This window comes from Chlamydomonas reinhardtii, chromosome 4 (genome assembly GCF_000002595.2).
Source record: "Chlamydomonas reinhardtii strain CC-503 cw92 mt+ chromosome 4, whole genome shotgun sequence".
NCBI classification, from domain to species: Eukaryota; Viridiplantae; Chlorophyta; class Chlorophyceae; order Chlamydomonadales; family Chlamydomonadaceae; genus Chlamydomonas; species Chlamydomonas reinhardtii.
The window spans coordinates 3,792,427-3,818,660 of record NC_057007.1 but is presented as its reverse complement, the minus strand read 5'-3'; the positions used below and the strand labels follow the sequence as shown (position 1 = coordinate 3,818,660).

General features: G+C 62.6%; 4 protein-coding genes across 9 annotated transcripts in view; 2 read left to right on the top strand and 2 right to left on the bottom strand.

The window, feature by feature from the left end:
* Window positions 1–22: 22 nt before the first annotated feature.
* CHLRE_04g229750v5 (uncharacterized protein) lies at window positions 23–4,164 on the bottom strand. Its single transcript, XM_043062091.1, has 2 exons — window positions 2,529–4,164; window positions 23–2,244 (listed from the first exon to the last, which is right to left on the bottom strand). The coding sequence occupies exons 1-2, from the start codon at window positions 4,068–4,070 to the stop codon at window positions 1,747–1,749; spliced, it is 2,040 nt and encodes a 679-aa protein (XP_042925443.1). The 5' UTR covers window positions 4,071–4,164; the 3' UTR covers window positions 23–1,746.
* Window positions 4,165–4,224: 60 nt separating this feature from the next.
* CHLRE_04g229700v5 (uncharacterized protein) lies at window positions 4,225–11,023 on the bottom strand. Its single transcript, XM_001692194.2, has 15 exons — window positions 10,819–11,023; window positions 10,618–10,728; window positions 10,291–10,371; window positions 9,583–9,711; window positions 9,099–9,215; window positions 8,759–8,853; window positions 8,327–8,407; window positions 7,769–7,865; window positions 7,404–7,540; window positions 7,038–7,102; window positions 6,723–6,848; window positions 6,174–6,298; window positions 5,750–5,809; window positions 5,318–5,393; window positions 4,225–5,123 (listed from the first exon to the last, which is right to left on the bottom strand). The coding sequence occupies exons 1-15, from the start codon at window positions 10,822–10,824 to the stop codon at window positions 5,005–5,007; spliced, it is 1,425 nt and encodes a 474-aa protein (XP_001692246.1). The 5' UTR covers window positions 10,825–11,023; the 3' UTR covers window positions 4,225–5,004.
* A 161-nt stretch (window positions 11,024–11,184) lies between these two features.
* On the top strand, window positions 11,185–19,055 carry CHLRE_04g229650v5 (uncharacterized protein). Of its 6 annotated transcripts, XM_043062085.1 has the most exons (14): window positions 11,495–12,043; window positions 12,254–12,349; window positions 13,059–13,127; window positions 13,398–13,619; window positions 13,761–13,838; window positions 14,255–14,362; window positions 14,959–15,081; window positions 15,341–15,652; window positions 15,866–15,961; window positions 16,587–16,672; window positions 16,755–16,889; window positions 17,881–18,049; window positions 18,131–18,179; window positions 18,393–19,055. In XM_043062085.1, the coding sequence occupies exons 1-14, from the start codon at window positions 11,612–11,614 to the stop codon at window positions 18,395–18,397; spliced, it is 1,980 nt and encodes a 659-aa protein (XP_042925439.1). In that variant the 5' UTR covers window positions 11,495–11,611; the 3' UTR covers window positions 18,398–19,055. The 6 variants fall into 6 exon arrangements, with proteins under 6 accessions (XP_042925442.1, XP_042925439.1, XP_042925440.1 ...); XM_043062090.1 differs by lacking the exons at window positions 17,881–18,049; window positions 18,131–18,179; window positions 18,393–19,055 and adding an exon at window positions 11,185–11,257 and having other exon boundaries at window positions 11,791–12,043; window positions 16,587–16,920; XM_043062088.1 differs by lacking the exons at window positions 17,881–18,049; window positions 18,131–18,179; window positions 18,393–19,055 and having other exon boundaries at window positions 16,795–17,291.
* Window positions 19,056–19,264: 209 nt separating this feature from the next.
* CHLRE_04g229550v5 (uncharacterized protein) overlaps window positions 19,265–26,234 on the top strand; it is a 25,481-nt gene continuing 18,511 nt past the window's right edge. The window contains exons 1-13 of the mRNA XM_043062084.1: window positions 19,265–19,703; window positions 19,999–20,094; window positions 20,391–20,549; window positions 20,891–21,133; window positions 21,358–21,599; window positions 21,800–21,840; window positions 22,022–22,305; window positions 22,683–22,937; window positions 23,175–23,296; window positions 23,650–24,028; window positions 24,308–24,475; window positions 24,717–25,386; window positions 25,666–26,234. The exon at window positions 25,666–26,234 is cut by the window's right edge and continues 77 nt beyond it. Of these exons, the coding sequence (XP_042925436.1) occupies window positions 19,634–19,703; window positions 19,999–20,094; window positions 20,391–20,549; window positions 20,891–21,133; window positions 21,358–21,599; window positions 21,800–21,840; window positions 22,022–22,305; window positions 22,683–22,937; window positions 23,175–23,296; window positions 23,650–24,028; window positions 24,308–24,475; window positions 24,717–25,386; window positions 25,666–26,234 (3,298 nt within the window). The 5' untranslated portion in view covers window positions 19,265–19,633. The remainder of the gene's footprint in view (window positions 19,704–19,998; window positions 20,095–20,390; window positions 20,550–20,890; window positions 21,134–21,357; window positions 21,600–21,799; window positions 21,841–22,021; window positions 22,306–22,682; window positions 22,938–23,174; window positions 23,297–23,649; window positions 24,029–24,307; window positions 24,476–24,716; window positions 25,387–25,665) is intronic.

Below are 26,234 nucleotides of genomic sequence, written 5' to 3'. Positions count from 1 at the left end.
AAAATCCGCATGCAATCCATCGCGCTCGCCGATAATGACCCCCGGGTCCCTGACTGTATTGTGAATCGCTCTCAGTGGCCACACCGCGCCTGAACCCTTAGCCTTAGCTCCTTGCGCTTGCAGTAGGCCTGTTGCCATCCCTTGCCTTCCGTGCCCCTTCCCTGTTCCCATATGGATGCCAAAATACAACGCGCCTTATCTCTCTTATCAACGGGAGAGTACGACCGCAGCGGCGCGCCGTCCACCCACCCCTCACGCGACAACGTGATCACACAACCCACGCCCCTCGCGCCTCTCCGCGGCCCCATGTTTCTCTGCACTCCAATGACAACGCCAGCATCCGCAACAAATCCCAGGTCCCAAATGTTTGACAATCAGGGCTGCAATCGCCGGGCACACCCTGCCGCCCAGATCAGTACCGTACGAAACTCCTCAGCGCACAGCATGCAGCGGCCGGCAGGCAACGGGGCCCGGAGGCGCGCAGCCACTGGCGGCCTGGCCCCCAGGAGCGCATTCGCCGATGCCCCGTGCATCATCGCCCTATTGAATACATGTACAAGAGAGGTGCTTTTCCCGCGCAAGGGAACAATGGGGCTGGGCCCATGCCACGTCTCCAGTATGAGGCCGTGTGTACCTCATCTCCCGGACATACGGTAGCCGGGGTCATTTTATTTGTACAGGCACGTCCTGCCATGCGTACGTCCAGCCACGTCCCGCTGTCAAGCACAAGCATACTACTGCTGCGGCCTACCACATACTGTGCTGTGCTATGCTTGCCAGCAACGACCGCTAACCAGACACCCGCCGACCAGCCTCAACCTGCGCGCCGGCGCCGCGTCTTGGGCGACGCCGCACGGTCCTCCTCCACGTGGCCTTGCTCGCCCCCTCCGCTGTTGGCCCGTTTCCACCATGGTACCCACAATGTTCGAACTCCGACAAGCCACCGATGCGTCATGCACCATAGCAGCTGGTGGCAGACTTCCCAGATGGATATCGTACTGTACAAAGCTACGAACACTGCACAAAACCGTCATCTTTCAGATCCAGTCATGCCATCAACATTATAATCGCACACATGATACCGTTGCGGCCATAATGAAAGTGAACACAATCCTTGTTTTTGCAATCTGTCACAGCCAGACACCGCACTTTTTAGGCTTGTCACTTCGGGGCACGTACATTGGGGGGTCCTGTGTGGTGCAGGGGTATGCTCTTGGTGGCCCGCAGCCGCCACATGTCCACAAAATGCATTGCGCATGTGCCTTTGTGCGGCTGTGTAACCGACACCAGTGGTGACCACTAGCTGCTTAAAGCAGGGCAATCACACCGCGTGCCGTGCCCCAGGTCCGGTCAACACATCATGCCGCATGAACGTTGGGGAGGTGGGCCGTAGGCGGGTGGTCACCGCCCCGTCCAAGGCACGAACCACAAACACTGTACTGTACACAAGCACACAGAAAGCAAAGGAATCAGGTACATACTACCACCCCAACGAGTACACGTTCTGTTTGAGTGTGATCATCCTTAAGGCTAAGGACGATCACACTTCAACACACATGTTCAGCTCGGTCCAGCCTCATGTTGCGGCACGAACAGCCACACGGTACCCACACTGCGCATGCACACCTTGTGATGACCCTAACACGACATGGAAGTTACCAGACGTCGCCAGAAGCTAGCCTTAACAAAAACAGACCTCACTGAAAACGAAAGCGAGAATATCCCATTTGCTGTTGTAGCCTATGCCTACGTGATGCAGAACTGCCAAGTGTCATCGGCGGCTCGGTGCTTCCAGCCACCCCACGACCCCTCGGCCCGTGCCCTCGGCCCTTGCCATCGCTCATTGCTGTCGCCAGGCGGCTTCATGTTCGCCTGCCGCCAGCCCTCCAGCCAGGCCCGCACCTCCCCTGCCGCCTGCCCCTGGCCCCGCCGCCCCGCCGCCTCCAGCACTTGCTGCCATAACGCCTCATCCCGCAGGACCAGGCTCGCAGCCGGGCCGGGCTTGGGCGCCGCGGTGGGCGTCGGGCCCTCGGACGGCCCTGCAGCGCCACCCTCGGCGCCTGCCTCCCCACCACCACCGCCGCCACCGTCTCCCTCCAGCAGCCACCGTATTTCGTCCAGCGGCACAGCTGGGTCCCCAAGCAGCGATGTTAGTGCGATGTGGCAGTCAGGGCCGCAGAACCGCAGCCGCGCCAGCGCCCGAATCATTGACACGTCCCCCTTCATGCTCTTGTAAAGAGCGGCCTGCACGCGGGAGGTTGCATGGAGCGGGAGGTGGAAGTGGGAGTCAGCCATGCCATGCATATGTACAAGCCTGTCCCGTCCTGTCCTGTCGCCGCCCATTATCAAATGTTGGCCTGCTAGCTCCTCTACCCTTGCCAGCACCTTCCTTGCGCCTTTCCGAGGAACACACAGGCACTAACAATGCACCTGTGCGGCAATCATCCCGCATTGAGATCAACGCTCCCGCTTCCTCCTTAGCGGCTGGATGGGAGCGCTACGTCACCCGGGCCAACCCCTTCCCTCACCGTGCGGTTGAACGGGTAGCCCATCTTTTCCAACAGCTCCATCATCCCCGGGCTCCACGAAACGGTGCCTTCCATGACCAAGGGCCCGCCACCCTCAGTCTGGAACCGTGCACCGTTCAGTTCGTATGCACGCTGCACACAGCTTGTGATGGCGAGGTACACCCCGTATCCCAGCGCCCTGTCTATCGCATCTTTACGCACTGCTGACTCCGCCCAGGACCCTGCCGGCGGCTCAAGCAGGGGTGGCGGCGGCGCCTGCTTGCACAGGAGGTAGTCGAGGATGTGGGTGTGACCATCTAACACCGCACAACCCGCCAGGCCGGCAAACGTCCCGCCACTGCAGCGCACGCCGTGGGACGCCAGCAGCTGCAGCACTGGAAGGTGGCCACAATTTGCTGGCAGCAGCAGTGCGTTCGGAATGGGATAACCATCGGCAACATGCGCCCCCAGATTGTCAAACAGGTAGCTGATTGCGGCCGTGTCGCCACGCTTCCCCGCCGCAGCCACCGCGGCCTCCAGTGCAGAGCCCTCCGCCAGCCGCCAGCCGCGCTGCTCCCACAGCAGCCGCACACGGGCAAGGCCGTCAGGCGCAGACATGGCGCCTGCTAAGACGTCGGACAGCAAGTCCGGGCGCGCTGCTAGCTTTGCTGCAACAACAGCTGCAGCAGCAACGGCAGCAGCCTCGTCACTGCCACAGGGCAGCTGCAGCAACATATCCAGTTTGTCCAGCCAGCAGGGCGTGGGGCTGCCCGCAGCAGCTGCCAGGATGCCCTTCAGGCCAGCCGGACCCAGAGGGCTAGCCAGCTCCGACGCGCTGGCCCTTAGTTTCAGGCCATTAGGGCACCACACACTGAAACAGTTGTTCTCCTGCTGCTGCCCCTGCTGCGCCAGTTGCTGCTCCTGCTGCTGCTGCCGCTGTAGGTCCTCCCAGGTCCCATTCACGCACTCCTTCCACAACCCCGTGAAGTCCACGACTCCATACCCACGAGCCGCCGCCTCCAGTAGCCTGTTGGCGGGACTGTACCGCTTGTTGTCATCCGGGCACAGTGACAGAAGCCCCGCAGCCAGCGCCGCATGCCCGGCCTCGGCTGCGGCGTAAACCGCATCCACATCGTAATGCAGAATTCCCAGCTGCCCAAGCTGCAGCCACTGGCACACATCGGCGTTGCCGGCTGCGGCGGCTGTGTGCAGGGGGGTCCTGTATGCGCCCCACTTCACCAGCCAGCCCCGGGCCGCAAGCTGTTGGCACAGCGCCAGCGCCACGCCCGGCCCTGGGGCCTCGGCAGCGGCCCTCAGCAGCCAATCCCCATGGGACAGGCGTGTAGCCGCCAGCGATGCGTCCACAGCCTCAAGACTGCCGCTGCGAGCCGCGACGCGCACGAGCTCCTTGCGCTGCCGTGTGGAGCCCCGCTGGATGGCGGCAGCGGGCAGGCTGCTGTAGGCGTGGGCGGGCAGCGGCTGCGATGCCCGCACCCGCTTGTGCTCTGGAGATGACAAAACCGTCGCGATTGTCTTATTCAGCAGGCGAAGCGTCAGGGGCATCTCATTCTGGGGCGCGAAGCTGGCGATGCGCTCGAGTACATCCCGGGCAAGCCAGAGTGGATGAAGTACATTGTTGGCTGCGTTGACAGTTGGGCATCCAATCGGGTGCCGTTGTTTGGGGGAAACCATTCTGCTGGCGAGTCTCGTGTGTGTAGTCCTTGCTGTTTTACACAGTGAGTGAGCAGCACTACAGAAGGCAATACATCGCTTGGCTTTTTGATAAATGACTCGCACGCGGGCAAATAGATGCATGCCACGCCTCATCCGACTGCCCGCAGTCCCGCCAGAGCGATGACACGCCGCCTCCACCAGGACCTGAAGTTAGGAGGAGGCTAACCTGGGTGTGGTTAACCCGCTCGGGAGGGGTTGCGGGCCTCACCGCGAGTGGGCCCGGGGCTAATCTGGGTGGGCCGCCGGCTAATCCAGGTCAACCGCCGACTATTCCTGACCCCCTCGCCCGCGGCTTTGAGTGGCCGCCCACTAATCCGAGTCAGCCGCCCGGTCACCCGCGTCTGCCGCAGAGCCTGGAACCCTGGTGCACGTCTCGCATTGCGATGCGGTGCTACCGGGTGCTGCCGCGGCGACCCTCCCTTGCTGGGCTCGCACCATCCAGCTGCTGTCCCTCCCTCACTACCTCCACCTCCACCGCCCCTAACGCCGTACTTGCCGCACCGCATTAGACACGGATGCTGACGGCGTCCACACCACACCTCATCGCAGTGCGGCAGCCGCTGCAGCCGTACAAACGGTAGTCCCGCTACGGCAACCCGCCTGCCAGCAAGGAGTCCACACCTTCCAGCCTTGCCGCTGAGACCACTGCCACTGCCACTGCTCCTCGGCCTCAGCTTTCTGTTGATCCTGCCACTGCTTCTGCTTCTGCTGCTACCGCTGCTAGATTCAGCCACCTCCTTTTCACGCCGCCTCCACCTTCTCCTCACGCCGCCACCTTGGCTGGCTCGCCCAGCTTGACCGCACCGCTGTACTCGCCCGCGGTCAGCACAGCCGGACCCGAGCCCTCCGCCTCCAGCGTCACTTCGCCCTTGAGCACCACACCTGCGTGATCATGGTGATGGTTATGGTCATGGTTGTGATCGCGATTGTGGTTGTAGCTGTTATTATTGTTGTGTTCCGACGTGTCCGCAGCCGTAGCCGAAGGACACACACCGCTGGCCCTCATGTCCCTAAAGCCACTCTCTTCAAAGAACCCAAAACCGACCCATCAACCCCCGAGTCAGCCCGCTATCCACCTGGCGAGAACTTGACAGCTCCCTTGACGGTGAGCGAGCTGGCGTGCAGCAGGCTGGGCACGGCGGGGGCCAGCGCCTGGTGTGGTGGTCGTGGGAGGGTGGGGAAGAGAGCGAGGGGTGAACGAGCGGGGGGGGGGGGGGGTGGAGGAACATGTGGAGGAGGGTGTGCGGCAGCGGTGGCATACAGACCGAGCAAGGCTGTGGGTGCGCGGTCAGGCGGCTCGTGCGCACCCAGGCGTACGGCATATCGTACACACACGCCATTCCCCCTCCCCTCCTTTCCAATCTCCCGAACTCTCGCCCCCACCCTCCCCCATTGTCGCGTGCCACTCCGTTGTCAAGCATCGACCACGCTCTCCTCCTCGCTCTATTGCATTGGGTTTGGTTTAGTTTGGGCTGGTGTCTACAACCCCCCCCCCCCCACCCACCCACCTCCATTTGGTCCACCAGCTTGTAGTGGCCATCGTCCAGCTTCACCAGCGGGATGGCGCCCTGGGGGGGAGGCGGGCATTGCACGGGTGGGGTGCGGAGCAGCCCGTTATTACACAGCCCGTACAGCCCGGTACAGCGACCCAAACTATAACTCTTGTGCATTCCCACCTCACGACGGGCACGGGCACGCAGACGCACGATCCAAGACACTGGTGTGTTCCAACGCACGACACAGGATGACGGTAAACCAGGAGCCCCTCGCTCCCATTCCCGCTCCCTCCGTCCACGGCGCCTCGGCCCCCGTCCCATAAGTATTATCCCTTGCAACTAACGCCTCTACCGGTGCTCCGCTTGTTTTAGCTTGGTTGGTTTGGTTTAGTTTGGGCTGGTATCTACAACGCCCCCCCCACACACATACACACACCTTGAGCGCGGGCGCCACTGCCACGGTGGAGTCCTCGGCAATGACGTAGGCGTCGCTGCGCAGCACGAACAGGTCCGAGCAGGTCTTGACGGGCGCGAAGCGGGAGCGCGGGACCACGATGGCGCCTGGTGAGGGGGGCCGCAGGGGGATGGGTGGAGGCAGAGGGTTAATGGGACGGAGCTCTAGGGAGGTGTCGAGGTCCGGGGCGGTGGGGGGCCGCGTGTGTGTGTGTGTGTGTGTGTGTGTGTGTGTGTGTGTGTGTGTGTGTGTGTGTGTGTGTGTGTTAAAGAGCACAAGGAGAACGCGTGTGTGTGTGCGCGCGTGTGTGTGTGTGTGTGTGTGTAAACACCATCCCAAACTTAACCAATCCAAGCTTCAACGAGAGGAGCACATGTACAGTCGTTAAGGGGGGAGGTGCGAGGTGTGTGGTGATGTGGACGCCGCGCGTTCCAGGCGGCAGGGAGCGCATGCCGCATGCATTCGGGGGTGGATTGCTGTCGCCGCCGCCGCCCCGCCGCCGCCGCCGCACCGCCGCCGCCGCGCCCTCACCCGCGCTGTCGAAGCACTCGATGGCGGACCCCATGGCCGTCTCCAGCTGGAACACGGGCGGGCTGGCGGCGTCGCGCGGGTTGACGGTCTTCTTGTTCTTGATGAGCGGCAGGTCCAAGGCGCCGCCTGCAGGCAGGGGGGGGAGGAGGCGGGTGGGAGAGGCAGAGCGGGGGGAGGGGGCGGGCTGGGGAGGGTAGGGAGGGAAGTCGGATGGGTGCGGGATGACCAACTGAGGTTCGGCATGAGGTTTGGCACCCTCGACGCAGCCTGCCCTGCAGCCCACCCACCCACCCACCCAGCCCCCCACCCACCCACCCGAGGACTTAAGGGTGGCCGCCAGCGCCTCCAGCGACACCCACAGGTTGTTGGTGTTGAAGTACCTGAGGAGAGGGGGAGGCAGGCGCAGAAAGGGGGGGGGTTACATTCATGATTGTTTAAGAAAGGGGGGGGGGGCAGGCATGACTACCTAGGAATAAGGGGGGAGCTTGAGCGGGCCGCGCCTAGGCCTCAGGCCCTTCGACCGGCACGCCGCCAGGAGCCACCTAGGCCGCAGCAGTGTGCGCCTGCCTCCCAGCACTTTTATTCCCCCATACCTCTCCCTCCCCAATCCTTCCTTTCTCTCTCCCCTACCCCCGCTTCCTCACCCCCTCCCCCCTTCCTCTCCGCCGTGCACATGCTCACTTGTGCTTGGCGATGTCCTCGAACGCCTTTTTGTCGGCGTCGGGGCACATGGCGCTCTCACGCAGCATCAGCCGCCCGTCGGCCTTGCGCACACACAGGTGGCCGCCCTTCTTGTCCGCAGCGGTGCGCTCGCAAACCTGTAGGGGACCGGGCCACCGGGGTTGCATCCATGAAGAAATGAAGTTGTAGCCAGGCACCGCGGTACAGCGGAGGGGGGGGGGGGAGCGAGTGTGCAAGCACTGCACACTATCAGACGCGACGCCGACAGACCAGCAAGCCTTGCTGGCTGCCCGCTGCAGCCCCACAATCTCTCCCCCTCTCTCTCCCCCTCTCCCGGCCATCCGCCTCGCCCCGCCCCCACTTACCTCCATGAGGAAGGCCTTGTTGCTGGTGGCGAAGTAGTGCAACAGGTCCAGATCCAGCGTGGCGCCCAGGTTGTCCGAGTTGGACACAAACAGGTACCTGTGCGTGTGCGTGTGTGTGTGGGAAGAGGGCAGGTGGTGCGGGTGGCATTCCCGATACTGTTTTGACGAAAGAGTTGGGAGGTGGTGGTTGTGGGCGGAGCGGCACACCACAGCCCCACTTGCGCCATCAGAGAGCTGAGCTGCCCGTTAGCTCACCGCACACACCCTCTCGCTCTCACTCCCTGATCCACCCGCACTTCCGTCATTCTTCATTGTCCGTCGTATGCGTGCTTACTACCCCCCTGACGCCTCTGCCTGTGCCCCGCTCGTCTTCGTTGGTTTTGGTTTAGTTCGGGCTGGTATTTACAACCCCCCCTCGCACTCGCCCGCTCGCACTCGCCGCTCCTCTCCCGCACCCCCCCCCCCCCCAAATGCCCCCGCATCCTCCAGCATCCCGCCATCCCCCCGCATCCTCCCATGTGTATCGCTGCCACTGATCTACTGCCGGCTCGCACCCACTTGATGCCCTGCCCGGCCAGCGCGTCCAGCATGCCACTGCCCAGCAATGAGGGGTAGATGTCGCCGTGGCCGGGGGGGCACCTGGCAGCGGGGGTGAGGGGGAGGATGATGATGAGGGGCAGGGGGGTTACATGCATTACGTTTACGAAGTGAAGTCGTAGCCAGGGGGGAGGGGCAGGTGAGGGGGTTTATGGGTGCGTCAAGGGAGTTCGAGGGAGAGCGGCAAGTGCGGATGTAGGTGCAGCTGCAGGCCGGGATTGTGGGAGCTGAGCCGCAAGGGCGCTGGCCACTCTCCTATTGGCCCCAGCCACAGCCCGGCTGCGGTCCCATCGACCTGCCCATCGACATCCCCCAACGACCCCGCCCGTGCTACCGTACTGCCCCTACATCCCCCACACGCCCAAACACCTCCGTCATACGCCTCATGCTCACCACTCCATGTCGGGCTGCGCGGGGTAGCTGGCGGGGCTGAGGCTGGCGGCGTCCACCTTGGGGCTCTTGTTCTGAAGCAGCTCAATCAGGGGCTCCTGCGGGGGCGGTGGTATGAGGGCGTGGGGGTGATGCGGGGTTGGGCAATGCAGGTATGTGTGTTGCGGCGGCGGGGGTGAGCTTCAAGCGATGCGAGTACGTAGCTCTTTCCTGTGCCGTATTCCCGCCACCCTGCCAATCACGACACGCCTGCTGTACCGCTGTACCTGGCTAAAACTTTAAGGTTGTCATGTACACACCCCCGCTCCCACTCCCCTCCCCCCCGCAGCCCTCCCCTCCCCACCTGCAGCAGGTCTGGGTGTGCCGCCGCCAGGAAGGCGCGAGTGTCGTCGCTGGTGCTGAAGCTGTTCATGAGCGTGAACACCACCTGGCTGCCGTACGTGGCGCGCATGTGCTTCACCTGGGTTGGAGGGAGGGGAGGGGAGGGGAGGAGAGGAGAGGAGAGGGGTGGGGTGCGGTGCGGAGGGCGGATCAGTGTCAGTGTGGATGCGCATTGGCTAAACAGGTGATTGCGTCCGTCCGCACCCAGTACTCCCATTACTCCGGCATCTTGGCCCCGTGCGCCCTGCTTCCCCGCCCTGTACGCCCCCCGCCCTGCGTCCACCGCCACGCCCTCCGCTCGTTTTCGTTGGTTTAGTTTGGGTTGGTATGCACAACCCCACCTGCGCCATGAACTTACAAGCTCACCCGCCCTGCCCCGGTTCCCCTTCTGGCATTGGTGACAACAACCCGTTCACCCACCCGCCCTGCCTCCCTCCTTCCCCCACCTGCTCGCAGATGAGGTCCAGGAAGGTCTTGCCGTCCTTGACCACCAGCAGGCTCTTGGCCTTCTCCAGACCCATACTGGTGCCCAGCCCGCCGTTCAGCTTGAGCACAGCCGTGGCGGACAGCAGCGACTGCAGCAGAGGGAGGGGAGGAGGGGGCGGCTTGGAAGGCGTGCGCGTATGTGTGTGTGGATGGATAAGGGGGCGAGAGGGCGTCAGCATGTGTGCGGGATTTAAGCAGCAAGCCGCGTCCTCCCGCCGTCAGCGCAGCCGCCGCAACCCAGGCTCCGCACACGGGATGCGGGGGCAGCTCTCCTGACTGCTCCAAGTGCAGGCCGCGGGTGCCAAAGTCATACGGTGTGTGCTGGGTACCCGTCCCTCCGCTAGGATCCAGGAATACGCTGCACACTACAATTACGGTACCCCAACCTGCCCCTTACCCTGTTCCATTACTCTGCTGCCGACAAGGCTCACGTGGTGGCCCACACACGTCCCTCCATAATGCCGTCGCTTTGCTGCATCGCGTACACTGTCTTTGCGCTTTGTTCTCCTTGTGCTCAATACAACACCTCCCTCCGCGCCCCCGCTGACATCACGCGGGCGCAGCAGCCGCAGCTCCAAATCCACCCCACAAGTCGCAAGCTCCGCTTGCATTACTTTGACACACGTGATACATGAGCTCCGACTCAATGGCGAACATATCGCACGCACCTTGGCATCCGCGGGAGACACGTGCGGCAGGGAGGTGAGGTACGGCAGCCCGTCGGCGCTGGAGATGTCGGCCTCCGCCACCTGCAGAGGGCACGGACGTCAGGGTGTCAACAACACAACGCGCTGGTTTGTGAGCGCCAACAGGTATCTAGAAGGAGGTGAAGGACAGCTCTGGCAGTAAGGGGCAACAGGTTGGGGGGCAAACAACGGACCCGGCTGTGGCTGACCGGACGGCCGGGCGTGCCGCAGTAGCACATAGGTCGCCGAGGGACGTGACTCGACCGCTGGTCCGGACGGTGGCAGAACCCGGTGTCAGAAAGTTCTCACCATGCCGGTCACACCAGCCACCAGCTGGTCGTAGTTCTTCTTGAAGGCCGCTATCGCGGCTTGCGAAAGGTTCGCGGCCTTCATCTTCGCCTCGAAAGCAGCAAAGTCGCCCTGAAGTCCAAGTCACCGTAACGAATTCAGCACCAAGATGCATTGCAGCATCCACGTAGCGGCAGGTCGCGACTTGGCGAAGTCTCTTACCGCCATCTTTTCTCTTGCGCTTCCGCTGTGAGACGCCAGCAAGGCTAAGAAGAAGGATGTCGTGAAATGACCAGATCACGCGCTTCGCTACCAAAAGAAGCGGCAAGTGCAAGCCTGTTGCGGGGGACCGTTACAGCGACCGTCCTTGAGATCCCGTATCGTATGTAGTAGGCCTATCGCGATAACTCAGCTTGTGTGAAGGTGGAATGAACAAGAATAAGCGGGCATCAAGCCAGCCTCCGTTGGCAAAGTTGGTTGCCGCTGCCCCATGCAGGAATGTGCCCTCCGACTCCGACTCCAGTGCCCGCCGGACCCCGCCCGCGCCTGTCCTCGACTGCATCAATGACTCCACATCAGCATAAATGTAAACAACATTTTGGGGCGTCCTCGTGCATGCTTAAGCAAATTTGGGCAATGCGCACATGTCTTCACTCTTCAGGTAGGACTGGCTGCGACTGGCTACACCCGGGGGTGTCATCCTTGGCAGCGGGCCACAGGTAAATGGAGGCAAGCCTTCCAGGTTTACACGCCATTGAGCCAAAGTCATGGTGTGGCCGGAGCGGGCGGCACGCTGCATCGGGTTTCACACGCTTGACGCCGGTCCACTCGGAGGCATGTGATTGCCCTGGCAAAGTACACATTCCTATAACACAATTAAACTTGCTCTAGACATCGTCACGGCACTGGCTATGCCCCGTTCACGATTCCATTTGGTTGCTCGGCCGCTCGCTCTGACACCTTAAAGTGTCCGATCATACAACGTATATGGGCTCAGATGAATCACACAATTCAAATGCATGCACGCGACGCTGGACTGCACACGCAGCGGCCCGTGGCTGGCTCGTTGCCACAGCGCGAGTGCACCCAGCCCCATCCATGCCGGGCCTCCCGCTCCGGCCGCGGTGCTCGCGCCCCCCTCTCGCCCACAACACCCAGACATGGTTTCCTTAACACACAATGCCGCTTTGCTAGGCTGGTACCGGCCGCAGCACCGGAGGGCGCCGCGGCGGCAGCGGCAGCGGCACACGCAGCCCCGGCACCTCTGCCAGCCCAGGAACAGCAGCAACCACAACAACAGCAGCCGCAGCAGCCGCAGCAGCAGCAGCCGCAGCCGCAGCAGCTTCCAGCCAGCTACCGGAGGCTGGTGGCCAGGAGCTGCGGCGGCAGCTTCCGGGAAGTGGCAGAGGTGGTCACAGAGCGCCTTACGCCGCCGGGCCCTGGAGAGGTGCGGGCGGCACGCTAAGGGGGGGGGGGCGGGCGGGCATGGCGCTGATGGGCGAGACGGCGTTGTCTTTCTTGCAGCCAGGCGTGCCGCAGACGTACTAAACCATCTTACCAGAACGCCTCGCGTTTGCTTAATTGACCTGCACGCGTGTCGAGTGTGCTCCTCACTGAGCGGTGCCGCTGCGGCCAAACCCTTCCCCGCCCCCCGCAGGTGCTGGTGCGGGTGCTGGTGGCGGGCGTCAACGGCGGCTGTGAGACGTTCCGGGCGCGTGGCGAGTTCGCGTTCGCAGGGAACCGGGAACTGCAGGTGGGGGCTGTGCACAGGTTTAGGCAGGACGTGCTAAACCCAAGCTTACGCGACATCCTGGGTGTCGGGCGCCGAGCTGTAGCCGCGCATTTGGGCAGCGCAAGTTAGCGCAAGCACGTCATGAGCTTCAATGCCATGTCAGGCTTTGCATGAGAGATCGCACTTTCGTTCTATGTTGGCTATTATGATATCGATCAAAACTCCATACTGCATCGGTTCCTGCTGGCAGACGCAAGTGACCGACCGCCAGACAGGCAGACCCGTGCCACATTGTGAGGGGTTGCGGTCCGATAAACCTGGGGGCCCACCCAGTAACATGACCACCAATGCGGACGCAATGCAGGCGAGGCCAAAGCATGCGCAATACACACGAGTACTGTCGTGTCATGTCGTGACGTCACGGCTCCGTACACCTCCGTGACAAGGACCCGTACCGCTCCCCCAACATTGTTATTGCCAAATATGGCCACGGTTTGGCCGCTCCCAACCCACACAATACCTGTTGCGACGCTGATAGCACTGTACTCAACTCTGCCCATTTGCGCTGATAGTGACTGCAGAACTTCATGGCCACTTCCCTGCGTGTAAAATCTGACTGCCAACTCCACCCGCGTTTCCGCCTCGTTTCCACATGTTCTGGTCCCTCTGCTGAGCCCACTGGATCCTAGCGCGCCCCATTGTGTTTTCCTCCCCCCTCTGCACACACCAGGGCTTTGCTCTGGGCGCGGAGGGGGCGGGCCGCATCGTGGCGTTGGGGCCCGGCGTGAAGGGGCTGCAGGTGCGTGTGTGTGTGCGCGCGCTCGGGGCGTGGGCGGACGGGGCCCGAGGGAGCTGTCGTGGAGGCGCTCCTGTGGGCGCAACATGGCACATGCCGCAAACTGTGGGGAGAGCGCCAGGCAGACAAGCAGTCTCCCTGGAATCACCAGCCATGTGCAAGGCAAAGGCAAGGGAATACCTGCACCGCGCCTTGTTGGCGTCGTATCAGCCAGCAATCACGATGCGATCACAGGACTGAATATGTGCCTTGCTGCTTCACAATGCGGTGCAGGTGGGGCAGCTGGTGGCGCTCAACGGCGCCGCCGCCTTCGCCGAGTACGCCACCACCCGCTCCTCACTGGTGGTGCCCGTGCCCGTGCCCGCACCTGGAGCCGTACCGTCAGATGTCGTGGATGTGGGCTCGGCGGCAGGAAGTGGTGGCGGCGGCGGCATTGGGCCGGCGGAGGCGGCGGCGCTGGTGCTGTCTGGAGTGACTGCGTGCGCGGCGCTGGAGGTGGGTGCGGCGGGTTGCTGGCGGAGACGAACACCGGGTTTTGGAACGCTGCTTACTAGCTGGCAGTACCGTACCGCTTTGCGTCAAAATGCTTGCTCGGCTCCTCACTTAGGGAGCTCGCGCGACTCTCGAACCCCGCAGGCCACCGCGCGAATCCGGGCGGGCGAGGTTGTAGTCGTGACGGCGGCGGCGGGCGGCACAGGCCACTTCGCGGTGCAGGTGTGTGTGGTTGCGTGTGCGTGTGCCTTTGGGACACTCCCCCAAAGAGAGGGGGAGAACGGAAAGTACATGGGCGGGCAGACACGTGGCGCCCCACACACACGCACGGCGGCGTCACCGGCACCTGCTGCGGCGGGGCCTCACCGGGACCCGCGCACCAGCAGCAGAAATTGATGAACATCCCCAGGCATTGTTGCAAAGCGCCGGCCGCATCCAGTGCAGTATTGCAGGACAGTATTGCAGGAAGCAGCCTTGCACGACATCTGCCAAGAGCGCCAACCCCCTGCGCATGCACCAATGACCGATTGTACGACTGTGTATGCGCAATTGTACGACTGTGTATGCGCAATTGTACGACTGTGTACGCGCAATTGTACGACTGTGTATGCGCAATTGTACAATCGCCCTCCATGCAGCTTGCCGCGCTGGCGGGCTGTGTGGTGGTGGCGGTGGTGGGCGGGCCTGCCAAAGCGGCGGCGGCGGCGGCGCTCGGTGCACGCCACGTGATTGACTACAGCCGCGAGGTGTGTGGTCTGTGGGTGTGTGTGGGAGGGAAGGGAGGGAAACACGGCAGGACTGTGTATGGGGTTACTGGGTAGCAAGCGAAGTATATGCGTGTGTGCTGTTGAGAAGGAGAGGGCCGTGTGACGCTCAGTGCGGGGGTTGTAGAAGCAGGGGGGGGGGGCGAGTAGGGATGGGAGCGGTCGTCAATGCACACGTCTGCACAGTCGCAATGCGGGTGAGCCCCTGTGGTGCGACTGCGCCGTATCCGCCCCTGCTGCTCCCCCTCCCCTTCCGCTAGCTTAGCTTGGTTTGGTTTAGTTCGGGCTGGTATTTTTACACACACACACACACACACCGTCGCTTTGCTGCATCGCATACACTGTCTTTGCGCAATGTTTTCCTTGTGCTCTTTAACAAACACACACACACACACACACACACACACACACACAAACACACACACACACACCGTCGCTTTGCTGCATCGCATACACTGTCTTTGCGCAATGTTTTCCTTGTGCTCTTTAACACACACACACACACACACACACACACACACACACACACACACACACACACACACACACACACACGCACACCTCTTCACTGCCGACAGGACGTAGCTGCCTCGCTGCAACGGCTGTTCCCGGGCGGTGTGGATGTGGTGTACGAGGGAGTGGGCGGGGCAGTACGGCAGGCGCTGCTGGGCTGCCTGGCGCCCGGGGGGAGGCTGCTGCAGGTGGGGGGGGGAGCGACGCTGCGCGGAGGGAGGGGTTGTAGATACCAGCCCTAACTAAACGGAACCCGAGTGGGTGGGAGGGGGTAGCAGCCTAGCAGGCGATGGCATGACTGGATGATGGGAGCGGGTTGGGGAGCGGCCGTTCTGACGGTGTCGGCAAGTTGGTGGATTGGGAAAGCGGCAGGGGCCATGGCAAGTGTGCGGCCACGCGCATGCGTGCGGCGCACGTCGTACTCATTATCGCCCTTGTTCCCTCCAGGTCGGCTACATATCTGAATACCCGCACACCACCAGCAGCAACGGCAGTAGCAGCAGCAGCTCTAGAAGTAGCAGCGGCAGTAGCAGTAGCAGCACTGATGGCGGCGGCGGCGGCTGTGCGGGAACCAGCACACCCGGTGCAAACTCCTCGACCCCCTCTTCAGCTCCTGCAGCTGCTGCCGGGCCAGCGTCTGCGGCGGCTACTGCCGCGGGCGCGGCCGCTACAGCCCCGCCCGCCGCGGAGCTGTTCTGGGGCGGTACGGATGTGGAGCTGGGGGAGGGGCGGCGGGTGATCGGGCAGATCTGGCCCAAGGTACGTGCGGCGTGCCGTGTACTGTGCGGACTCGCTCAATTGCACATGCCCTAGCCCCTAGGTCGCCGTGTAGTGCCCTCATGCACTACCGTATGTAGCAAGCCCGACACCTGCGCATGTGTGTGCGGCTGCATAGGTGCGTGCCGCTAAACTGCTGCAATGTGCTTCCTGACCCTGCCGTGCGCTTCCCTCCATCGCCATCCACCACCCCAGGATCTCAAGTCATTACTGCGCTGCCGCAAGAGGGTGTTTGAGCTGGCGGCGGCGGGACGGCTGCGAGTGATGACTGACCAGGGGCATGAGCGGCAGGTGCGTGCGGGTGGCAGTAGGAGGCAGGGCGGCAGGGGGGCGGGGGGGCAGGGGGGCAAGGGGGGGACGTGGGGCGCGGCGCAGGGGGGCCGGGCGGCGACTGGTGCGTGCGGTGCCAATGTCCGCGAGGGGCTGGGTAGCGAGAGCGGGAGGGCGGGTGACAGGGTGCGTGGCCGGGCGGATTGCATAAGAAGGGAACAGACAATAGGCCCCGGAACATATTTCGCAACGTGTGCAGGGCTCCCGAACACGCGAAACCGGATAATAGCCTGGCCGGCACAGCAGCCGGAATCACCGGTTCCCAGACCTCCTTCCCGGGGTTTTGTCCGGGTTCTGTCTGGGCACTTTCCCGTTTGAGTCAACTCCACAACTGGCGGCGGGACCACATATCAGACCAGGGCGTCGTCCGGCCGGGCCGTAGTGTCGCATCCGCGCTACGCATTACAGCCGTACATAATCGAAGGAAAGGCAGATCTCCGTGCATTTTGGTCTCATGGGTTGATTGAGTCATGGGCTTCGCCTTAGCTCGCTGGGACCTGCTGGCTGGACTTACTGCGTGCCCTGCCGCCGCTTGTGCTGTGCATGTTTGACCCCCACCCATCCGCCCCCACACCAACACACACAGGGCGTGGAGGGCGTGGCGGAGGCGATTGAGTACATGCTCCGAGGGCAGCACGTGGGCAAGGTGGTCATTCGGATTGCTGAGGAGGAGTGAGTTTGTTCGGTGGGTTTGTTAGGTCGGTTGTTGTTTTGGCGAACAGAGGCGGGAGCCCACGCACGCATGTTCTTACAGGTCATGCATGTTGCAAATGCGGCAACGCTTTGTCTTTCAGGCGCACCGTACATTGAGGACAAGTGCGGCAAGATGCGGCGGCAGTAGGCACGCAGCAGGGATCATCGCTAGCTCCGGCCGCCGCGGCCTAGGCAGGTGTGCGGGGAAAAAAAAGAGTTCGAAACTGAGCGAGCCACCGTTGCCGGCCCTGACTACTATAACTGGCAATCCTACTCTTTTCGATGTAGACATATTATCGTTTTGACCTTATTTCTGCTTCAATTGACTACCGCTGCTTAACTCATAACGCGTGCCAAGTCGCCAGCCCAATCTTGATTGATTGATGAGGGACTGCCGTGAGGGACTGCTGCGACGACCCTAAATGCGGGGTCGATTCTCCAGAGCGCGATTTCGTGTGAAATTTTAATACGTATAGATTAAGCACATTGCGCTCTTCCCAGAAATGCATTTACATCCGGTCGCGTTCTGGCACGCCCTCGCACCCCCCCATCCTGTACACCGAGCCGGGAACTCCCAACTCTGTAACCCCGCGGCGCGGCTCGGAACAGTTAGTAACCAGCAGCGCAAGCAAGCGTTCCTTGCCACCTTCAATTTCAAATGATATACCTTCTGACTATCTAGTGGCGGCACTTCTACTGCGGGCTCTTGGCAGCTTCACATCCAGTTCTCGTCTTGGCACTCGCGGACACCAGTCCGCTCAGTATTTGGCGGCTTCCCTCCAACAATTCCAAACCTACAGCGACTGTCTACAGCCGTAATTATCTTTCACCGGATCTCGCGCCCGTTTTCTGGGTCACCACGCCCACCACACGCGCAGCCGCCCAGGCCCTGCACCAAACCCACATGTGCTAAACGACCCTCTGTCCACGATGAATGTAGGGCAGGGGCCCGGGTATAGGGTTACCAGTTCGCAAGGTTACGCTCCGGAGGGTTACCTTATCCGGAGCTCAAGACCCATGCAGCGCGTCCTGGCACTATAAAAGCCTTGCCGGGCCCTTGCGTTGTCAGAATAGTAAAAAATGCACGGCGCCTATCTTGCGGCGCGCAGCCAGTATGGCCAGCAGGGCCAGGGCACACCTGGCTCAGGGCGTGCGCACTCCGCTCGTTCGCCTGTCCCTTCTGCCAGGCGCTCCCTCTTTGATGGTGGTGACGCTGAGATGGATGATGCGCCAAATGCGATGGCCGCGCTGGCTAGTGCCGCTGCAGTGGCTGCCAACGCGATGCAGCAGCAGCAGCGCTCTGCACCACCCGCTGCAGGCGCCCGCTCGCCTACTGCTTCTGTCCAGTTCGTGCGGGTAAGTGTTTGTACTATATTGGATGCCTTGGTTAGCTGCAGAGGCTAGAAAGGCTGAGTGTAACTCTGGCCGTCTGTGCAGGAAATCGACGCGGCGGGCAACATCGTGAGCAACGCGGCGCGGCGCACCAGTAAGTGCACGGTGGGCTACGGTATCGTGGGCTATGGTACTGTGGACCTCGCTGTCTACCAATGTTGGCATATGAACAGAACCATTCCCTGTCAGGGGGCTGCCGGCTATGACGACCCTCACCCACGCCCATCCCAACCTTTTCCGCCACACATACCCAGGGCCCCGCCACGGGCCCCGCCCGCCACTCCTTCCCCACTCACATGCTCAACAGCGTAGGGGCCTTCCCCTTCTTGTCAAGCTTCTGTAATATTGTGTCAACAGGATCGATTGGATCTTGCGACTTGAGGCGCAGTTGGCAGTGACCTCTATCCCGTTCTCCCGCGAAGAGGTCGGGGAGGCGGGATACTGGGATACGGAACTTTTCAAGAGGGGCGGGTTCCACGCCACCACCCAAGTCCTCAAACGTGAATGAGCCATCCGGTGGAATGATCACTGCCATCTCTTTCTTAGAGTCCTCTAGTCCTTTGACTCTACCGGGGCGCCGGGACACAAGCTCGGGCGCGACGGCGCGAACTTCAGCGAGCTTCTGCTCAAGCGAGATTCGCTTCAGTACCTGAGGCTTATCTGCCTTGATCATGTATACTCCGCAACCTAAGATAGTCAAGCCAAGAAACACGGAAACGGTGAACGCTGCGAGCCAAGTTGTCCATTCGAGCGTTTCTCTGCGATACCAGCCTGAGGAGGGTGCCATGGCGTGCAACACTTCGTATGTACTATATTAGTCTGTGGGCAGCTATGCATACTTGGGCGGGGCGCTTGAGTTCCGAGCCGCGCCGCGGGGTTACAGGGTTGGGAGTTCCCAACGCAGTGTACAGGATGGGGGGGGGGGTGCAAGGGCGTGCCAGAGCGCGACCGGATGTAAATGCGTTTATGTATTAAGCGCAATGAGATTTTTACACCGATATCAATTTCACATTCTAAATCGCGCTCTGGAGAATCGACCCCGCATTTAGGGTCGTCGGGACTGCTGCTCGCCGTAATGCGTCGCTTCGGTAGGTGGCGACCTCAGGAAAGCCATTATCAAATACTTGTGTGCACCTAATATCTGGCAGATGCAAACTGGGCATTTTCAAGGTTGTTTACGTCATTACGGCGATACAAAGAAAGAAGTATGGAAATGAGCGTCTAACACAGTTAGGTAGTAACCATTTGTTAGTGCGATATATCCGTGCACTGTTTGCTTACATTTTCATGCAGCTTGGTCCCACTACGCTGAAGCCTGCACTACTGCAGCTTGCAGTCCCTGCAGTCACCGCACTTTTAGCGCATACGCGCCAAACACTAGTCACAGCGTATTTTCAAGCTATACGGCTGAATATATCACGCAGTCTGGTGTGCAAATAGTAAATTTGTGCATGTGTGCCATGCGCGAGCCTGACCTCCATACCCCGTCGTTCGTGAAGCAATAGAGATTAGCGACAGACGTATCAGCCACGCTGTTGTTTGAGCCCCATGAGCAGCAGGGATGTGCTCCTGCTGCTGGCACTGGCCCTGCTGGGCGTGGTTGCTGTTGCCTCTCAAGGTACGTGAGCGTTGCGTCTAGCTTTGCATTTACTCTGGGAGGGAATCTGGTGCTCGCGCTCTGCTGGCCGAGCGAGTCGCATTCCGTCGTCCCCTGTCGTCACTGCGCACGCACTCGGCCCGCGATCGACCCGAGGATACATATCAGTTGCCTCTGCGCAGGGACCTGAGTTACCTGGCCGCACCTCGGGCCATACGGTTCTTTCACTGTGGCTATGTATGCTGGAGACCAGTCTTTGTCTGCATGGCTGGCTGATGACTTGCTGCCTGCCTATGGCCCGGCATTATGCATGCAGGCCCGGCTGCCCCCAGCCCTTCCCGCCGGCCTCCGCGCCCGCCGCGCCCGCCGCCGCCGCTACCTTCGCCACCGTCCCCTCCTCCAGCGCCCCCGGGTAAGCTCGCACACATTCCTTCATGCCGACCCTGCAGCGCATCAGGCTGTCTGCTTTCATTAGGCCTCCGAGAGTCAGAGCAAACTGGATGCCAGGGGTGTACCACACGTATGTTGGGCTAGAGTGCACGTACGTCTTCCTATCTACGGTCCCTCCTGTAACCAATGTAATCTGCTTACGACTCCTGTGCCCTCACAATGCTTGCAACCAGCCCTCCCCCACCTGCCCACGTGCACACCTCCACACGTTCGCTCTCTTACACATACACTCGCACAATCACAATCAATCGCACACAGACAATCAGAACTTCCGGCTGGTGGCCACGGCCCTGGAGCTGTATGTGCGCGGCAGCTCCGGCTGGCTTGACTACACGGCCGGAGCGGTGGGCTATGTGTGGATCTACTCGGAGTCAGCGGGTGACTACTTCCCCTTCTGCCTGCCCGACGGCGGCAACAGTGAGTACTTACGGTACCACACGCCGTACGTACGGTGGTGCCGCTGAGGTACCGACCGTTTGTATGTGTGCCCCAGTAGCTACAGACAGCATGCCGCATGACTTGCATGTGTAAACCGTGCAGCGGTGTGCACTGCCGCCAGTGCTGCTGCGCCCCCCCACACACACGCGCGCGCTCCCCCACATGTGCACACCTGCATTGCATGATGGGATGCACGCAAGTGCGCGCACACACCCGGTCGGACTCACATACATAACACTGGCAGCTAGCTAGCTCTAACTAACATGCCGCCCGCCGTACTGCCGCCCGCCATGCGTGCGCTCCGCATGTACGACATACAGCCACGTGGGACGCCGGCGCCGCGTCGTACGCCTGCCGTGCCGCCGGGTACGACAGGGGCGTCCAGGTGGCCACCGGCAACGGCACAGCCAACCGGCGCGTGGGCTTTGGCTCGCCACTGCCCCAGGTGCAGGACCTGACCTGCCCCGAGGGCGCCGCCACCGCCCAGCTGCGTGACTGCCGGGCCGCCGTGCTGACAGAGCCGACGGCGTGTGGGACCATGGCAGCGGTGGTGTGCAACAACGGTGGGTGTGGGTGCCTGTGTGTGCGTGTGGGTGCCTGTGTGTGACTGTGTGCGTGTGACTGTGTGTGTATGTGGGTGAGAGCATACATGAGGGAAGGAAAGGAAGCACGCAGCAGGCTGGCTTGCGCGTGTGTATGCATTTGTGATCTGTGCGCGTGCAGCAGGGGTAGGTATTACGTAATCCCAACTTCCCTTTCTTGCCCCAAATGCACTTTCACCTTGCAGAGTCGCCACCGCCCGCGCCGCCGTCCCCTCCGCCTGCGCCCCCGTCCCCACCATCTCCCCCACCGCTCCCACCCGCTCCTCCTTCACCCCCTCCGCCGCCACCGCCGCCCTCTTTCCCGGCTCTGCCTAGCCCGCCCAGTCCCTCGCTCCCGCCCGCGCCCCCTGCGCCGCCCAGCCCACCGCCTGGGGACGGCGCGGTCAGGCTGGTGGGCGGCCCCTCGCTGTACGAGGGCAGGCTGGAGGTGCGCGTGCGTGTGTGTGTGTGTGTGCGTGTGTGTGTGTGTGTGTGTGTGTGTGTGCGCGCGTTGGGAAGCACAAGTGCATGCCATGAGCGGCCCGATGGATGAATTGCCGAAGCGCTTCGTCCCGTACATGCTCGCCGATGCACGCGCACACGCCCTTACGTACCGTTTGCTGCTGTGGCCCCACGTACGGCGTGCAGGTGTTTGGGAATGGCAGCTTTGGCTCAGTGTGCGACGACAGGTGCGTTTCGGACACGTGTGTGTGATGGGACATGGCAAGGGGCAGGTTGGTGTTTTGGACGTGTGTGTGTGCGTTTATGAGTGTGGTTCGGTGTATAACATACAGCAGAGCACCCGTGGAAGGGGCCGACACCGTATGTACGTATGTGTATCCCTCTGCCTGCCCGCCTGCCTGCCTGCAGCTTCTCCGACGCCGCGGCACGCGTGGTGTGCCGCCAGCTGGGCATGACCGGCGGCGAGGCGCTGTGCTGTGCGGCATTCGGCCCCGCGCCCGCGTCCGCTCCCATCATGCTTGATGAGGTGACGTGTCGCGGCGAGGAGCCGGCGCTGCTGCTGGGCGGCTGCATGACCGGCGCCTGGGGCAGCCACGACTGCGATCCGGGCGAGGCGGTAGCGGTGCGTTGTGACTCGGGCGGCGCGCAGGTTGACGCGTTCGCTGCAGGCCAGTTCTTCATCCCCAGCCCTGGTGCGCGTGTGTGTGTGTGTGTGTGTGTGTGTGTGTGTGTGTGTGTGTGTGTGTGTGTGTGTGTGTGTGTGTTGGGCGTGCGTGTGGTGGGCGTGTGGTACGTGTATGGTGGGAGGATGGCTGCTGGGAAGGCGGGTGGGAGGGCAGCGGCTGGGTGGGCGCTGGGTGTGGGGGTGGAACTCAGTCGAAGTCGGCAAGTCGTGCAGCAGGCTGCATTGCATGTACGATGCACACATGTGTTTACTTGTATGGCAGGCACGGCAGGGCGCGCAGTACCTACCTGCCTGGATCTCTACCAAACCCTGCTGAGCAACCTCATCCTGAGTCTCATAAAGCAATCCGCAAACCCACCGCCACCCCCACTTCCCTGCGTTCAGCGGGCGTTGGCGGCCTGATCACGGCGGACCAGGCGCTGGTGTCCGGACGCAACTTGTCGGTGACGCCGCCGCTGCGCTGCATCGCCAGCGGCTCACACACCACCGGCACGGGCTGCGATCCCCGCTTCGAGCCAACCTACTTCTTCGCCAACAACATGTTCAACGATGTGGTGTACCGCATCGTGTACGTGTACCTGGACGGCGCGCACTCCTGCCCCTCGCCGCTGACGGTGCGCGCCGTGTCGAAGCTGTACGGTGAGTGCACGGATGGATGGTAGAGGAGTGGGTGGATGGGTGGAAGAGGGGGTGGGTGTTTGTGTGGGTAGGTCCGCCCGGGTCCGCGTTCAGCGGGCACCTGAACGCATGTTAAACCATGTGCTTACTCAACGTGCGCGCCGACGCCTTCACATGCATACGAGCACTCTGCAATGCCACAAATGCGCATGCAGTAATGTCTTCATTCATCAATCACATGCACGTGCACCCCCGCAGGCAACAGCAGGGTCCAGCTGGACATGGTGCTGCCGCCCGGCGGAGACCCCGTGTACCTGGACCCCCGTGTGCCGGGCCGCCTGATGCTGCAGCGCAAGGGGCGCATCAGCACAGGCTACCAGGTGCGTGTGTGCTGCGCAGTGCTGCAATGCTGCGTGCTGTGCAGCAATGGTTGGCAATGTTCGGCCCAGCAACAAATCTGGCCAGTAGCCCTTGAGCATGCAGCGAGCTCAGGTTAATCGGGCGTCGATCGATCGCCCGAAGGGGGGTTGCAGGCTAATGGCAAGTATGTTGCGTTTGGGCGGGACTTTTTGCCGTTTAGTTGTCCAATACACGCACACCTGAAACACACACACACACACACACACACGCACGCACACGCACACACACGAACACGCACATGATACACACACACACACACACACACACACGCACGCACACACACACACACACACACGCAACCAACCGCCCACAGATCAGCCCCAGCTGGGTGGACGGCGTGTGGCTGGACGCGTCGCGCTACATCCTGGATGACGGCAAGACTGCGGTCACCTGGGCCCTGGACGACGCCAAGGGCTGGCTGGCTGACCGAGGCGTGATGCAGCCCGCCGGTCCCGCTGTGGCGGGCTGGCGGTGGAAGCACGGTTTCGTGGGCAACACGGACGGCTACTCGCCCGCCACATTCCCCGAGCTGATCACCACAGACGGCGGGGCTGGGGGAGGCGGCGGAGGGGGGATCAATGCCACGTACCAGCTGGTGTACGAGCTGGATGGAGGCACGCACGTGGTGTACTCGTACCCCAGCGACCGGCGGCTGGTGGTGAGCCACCCGAGATCCACGGCGCCGCTGGCAGGTGGGTGCGTGGCTGGGCGGCGGCGGCGGGAGCGGAGGACGGGTGAGGGAGACGGAGTAGATGGGCAGGTGGGAGTGGGAGTGCGAGTGGCGGTGGTTTGGGGTGCTATGGCATACCGAAGGTGGGAGGGCAAGGCTCGGGACGCAACCAGGAAGATGCCGGTTTCCGACCGCACGCCACGGCGGACGGTCGCACAATGCAGAGTGCTCTGCCACCGTGCCCTTCCTCTTTAGTCTTTACTCACCCGCCCCCCGTCCCTCCACCCCTCCCGGCCCGCAGTCTATATTCAACTGGAGTTCCTGCCGCACCCCACCGGGGCGCGCGGGCTGGTTGTCCAACGCATGGAGGGCGACAGCCTCTGGAACGTGGCGTTCCTGGCCGTGTCCTCGCCCGCGGTGCAGCGCCGCGCCTTCGTGGTCATGGACACGACCTCGCGCGACACCTGGGGTGCGTGAGCGAGCGGCGGCTGTAGCTAGCTAATGGGGGCTGGCCGTACGCAGTAGCTGCTGGCGGCAGCAATGCCGCCGGTGTGTGTATGTGTGTGTGGGGGGGGGCGTATCTGTCTCACGGCGCGCCGCCCCATCAACTCACCCCGCTCCGTATGCAGCACGCATCCTAATTCTACGTACGGTAGAACGCTTTGCGTGGCTGCTTGCTTGTGTTTGCTCGCTCGTGTGTGCGTGCGCAGGCTGCCCTCAGGCATTGGCACCGCCTGGCGCCCCCGCCCCCTCCCCGCCGCCGCCGGATGCCGCACCTCCCGATGCTGCCGGTGAAGAGGGCGACGCCAACGGCCAGCAGCCGGCGCCGCCCCCTCCAACTGACGCTGGCACCGTCGCAACTCCGTTGCAAATATGTCGGTTCCGCCTTTTGGGCTGTGGCAGCGGCGCCGCGGCTTCGGGCCAGGCGGCGGCGGCGGCAGCGCAGCAGAACGACACGGCGACGGCGGCGGCGGCGCCGGTGTGTGTCCGGGAGGCAGAGCTACATTGCTGGATGGAGGGGAACGACGGCAGTAGCAGTAACAGCAGCAGTGGCACGAGCAGTAGCACGGGCACCAGCAGCAGCAACAGCGGCAGCGGCGTGGTGGTGGAGGTGGGCTCTGCGCTACTGCCCCATCTGAACTACAGCGGCGTTCAGGTGGTGTCCGTCCCTGCGCTTCCAGCGGCGGTTGATGGCAGTAGCAACACCACCAGTGGCAGTAGCAACACCACCAGTGGCAGTAGCAGCAGCAGCAGCGCCGCACCGGCACAGCAGCCTCCGCACTGGGGCATCACCATCACGGGCGCTTCCCGGCTGCTGCTCAACTCCAGCGTCATTGCAGACCTGCCGCTGAGCCCCGGTGGGCCTCTGCTGAGCTGCAGGTAAATGCGTACGGCATGTGTGTTTTTGTGTGTGTGTGTGTGTGTGTGTGTTTGTGTTTGTGTGTGTGTGTGTGTGTGTGTGTGTGTGTGTGTGTGTGTGTGTGTGTGTGTGTGTACACACGCAAATCGAAATGGATGCGATGGGTGGTAAGCAAGGAGCGGGGAGCTTCAATCTGGCCTTCCCTTCCCGCGCGCATAAATAGGTGATGCGTGATCAGCAATACACGCTTTGGCCTGTGCTCTGTTGCGCGCGCTCGTGTGGCTCTGCCTCGCTCACAGGGGCTGCATGGAGGTGACCCTGCGGCGCGTGCAGCTCCGCAACCTGAGCGCTGCCGCGATCGCTGCTGGCTCCGCCGCGATGTCCCAGCCGCCGCCCGAGCCGCCGCTGATGAGCTATGGCGCAGTGCTGCTGCACGGGGCGCGGGCGGCGACGCTGGAGGACGTTGCCTGCACCGATGTGCGGGGCGGCACAAACAGCGCCGGATGGGCGTGTGTGCTGGTTGGCGTGCCGGCGCCGGCGGCCGCTGCGCCGCCCGTGGAAGCGCGCGTCCAGATCATCCGAAGCACGTTTGCGGGCAATGCCGTGGCGGCAGCGGCAAGCCCAGCAGTGCTCAATGCTGCGGCCGCCGGCAACTCCACCGCCGCCGGCGCCGCCTGGGAGGCGGCGGGCCAGCTGCTAGCGGCAACAGCCAAGGGCAGCAGCGGTGCCGCGGGCGGCGCACCGCCACCTCAGGGCGCGGGCGCGGTGGCAGTCATCATCCTGCTGAACACCCCTGCCGCCGCCGCTGCTGCTGGTTCTAGTATCGGAGGCAGTAGTACTGGTGGCAGCATTCAGCAGGCCGTGTTTG

What these genes read in the sequence shown, in the direction of transcription:
- CHLRE_04g229750v5 (XM_043062091.1), bottom strand. Translation starts at nt 4,070, where the DNA reads ATGCCCCTGACGCTTCGCCTGCTGAATAAGACAATCGCGACGGTTTTG. An exon ending in GCTACCCGTTCAACCGCACG is followed by an intron (nt 2,245 to 2,528) that starts GTGAGGGAAGGG and finishes TCCCGCGTGCAG; the next exon opens with GCCGCTCTTTACAAGAGCAT.
- CHLRE_04g229650v5 (XM_043062085.1), top strand. Translation starts at nt 11,612, where the DNA reads ATGCATGCACGCGACGCTGGACTGCACACGCAGCGGCCCGTGGCTGGC. An exon ending in TCGGGCAGATCTGGCCCAAG is followed by an intron (nt 15,653 to 15,865) that starts GTACGTGCGGCG and finishes CCACCACCCCAG; the next exon opens with GATCTCAAGTCATTACTGCG. An exon ending in ACCAGGGGCATGAGCGGCAG is followed by an intron (nt 15,962 to 16,586) that starts GTGCGTGCGGGT and finishes CAACACACACAG; the next exon opens with GGCGTGGAGGGCGTGGCGGA.
- CHLRE_04g229700v5 (XM_001692194.2), bottom strand. An exon ending in ACAAGGCCTTCCTCATGGAG is followed by an intron (nt 7,541 to 7,768) that starts GTAAGTGGGGGC and finishes GGTCCCCTACAG; the next exon opens with GTTTGCGAGCGCACCGCTGC. An exon ending in GGCCACCCTTAAGTCCTCGG is followed by an intron (nt 6,849 to 7,037) that starts GTGGGTGGGTGG and finishes CCCTGCCTGCAG; the next exon opens with GCGGCGCCTTGGACCTGCCG.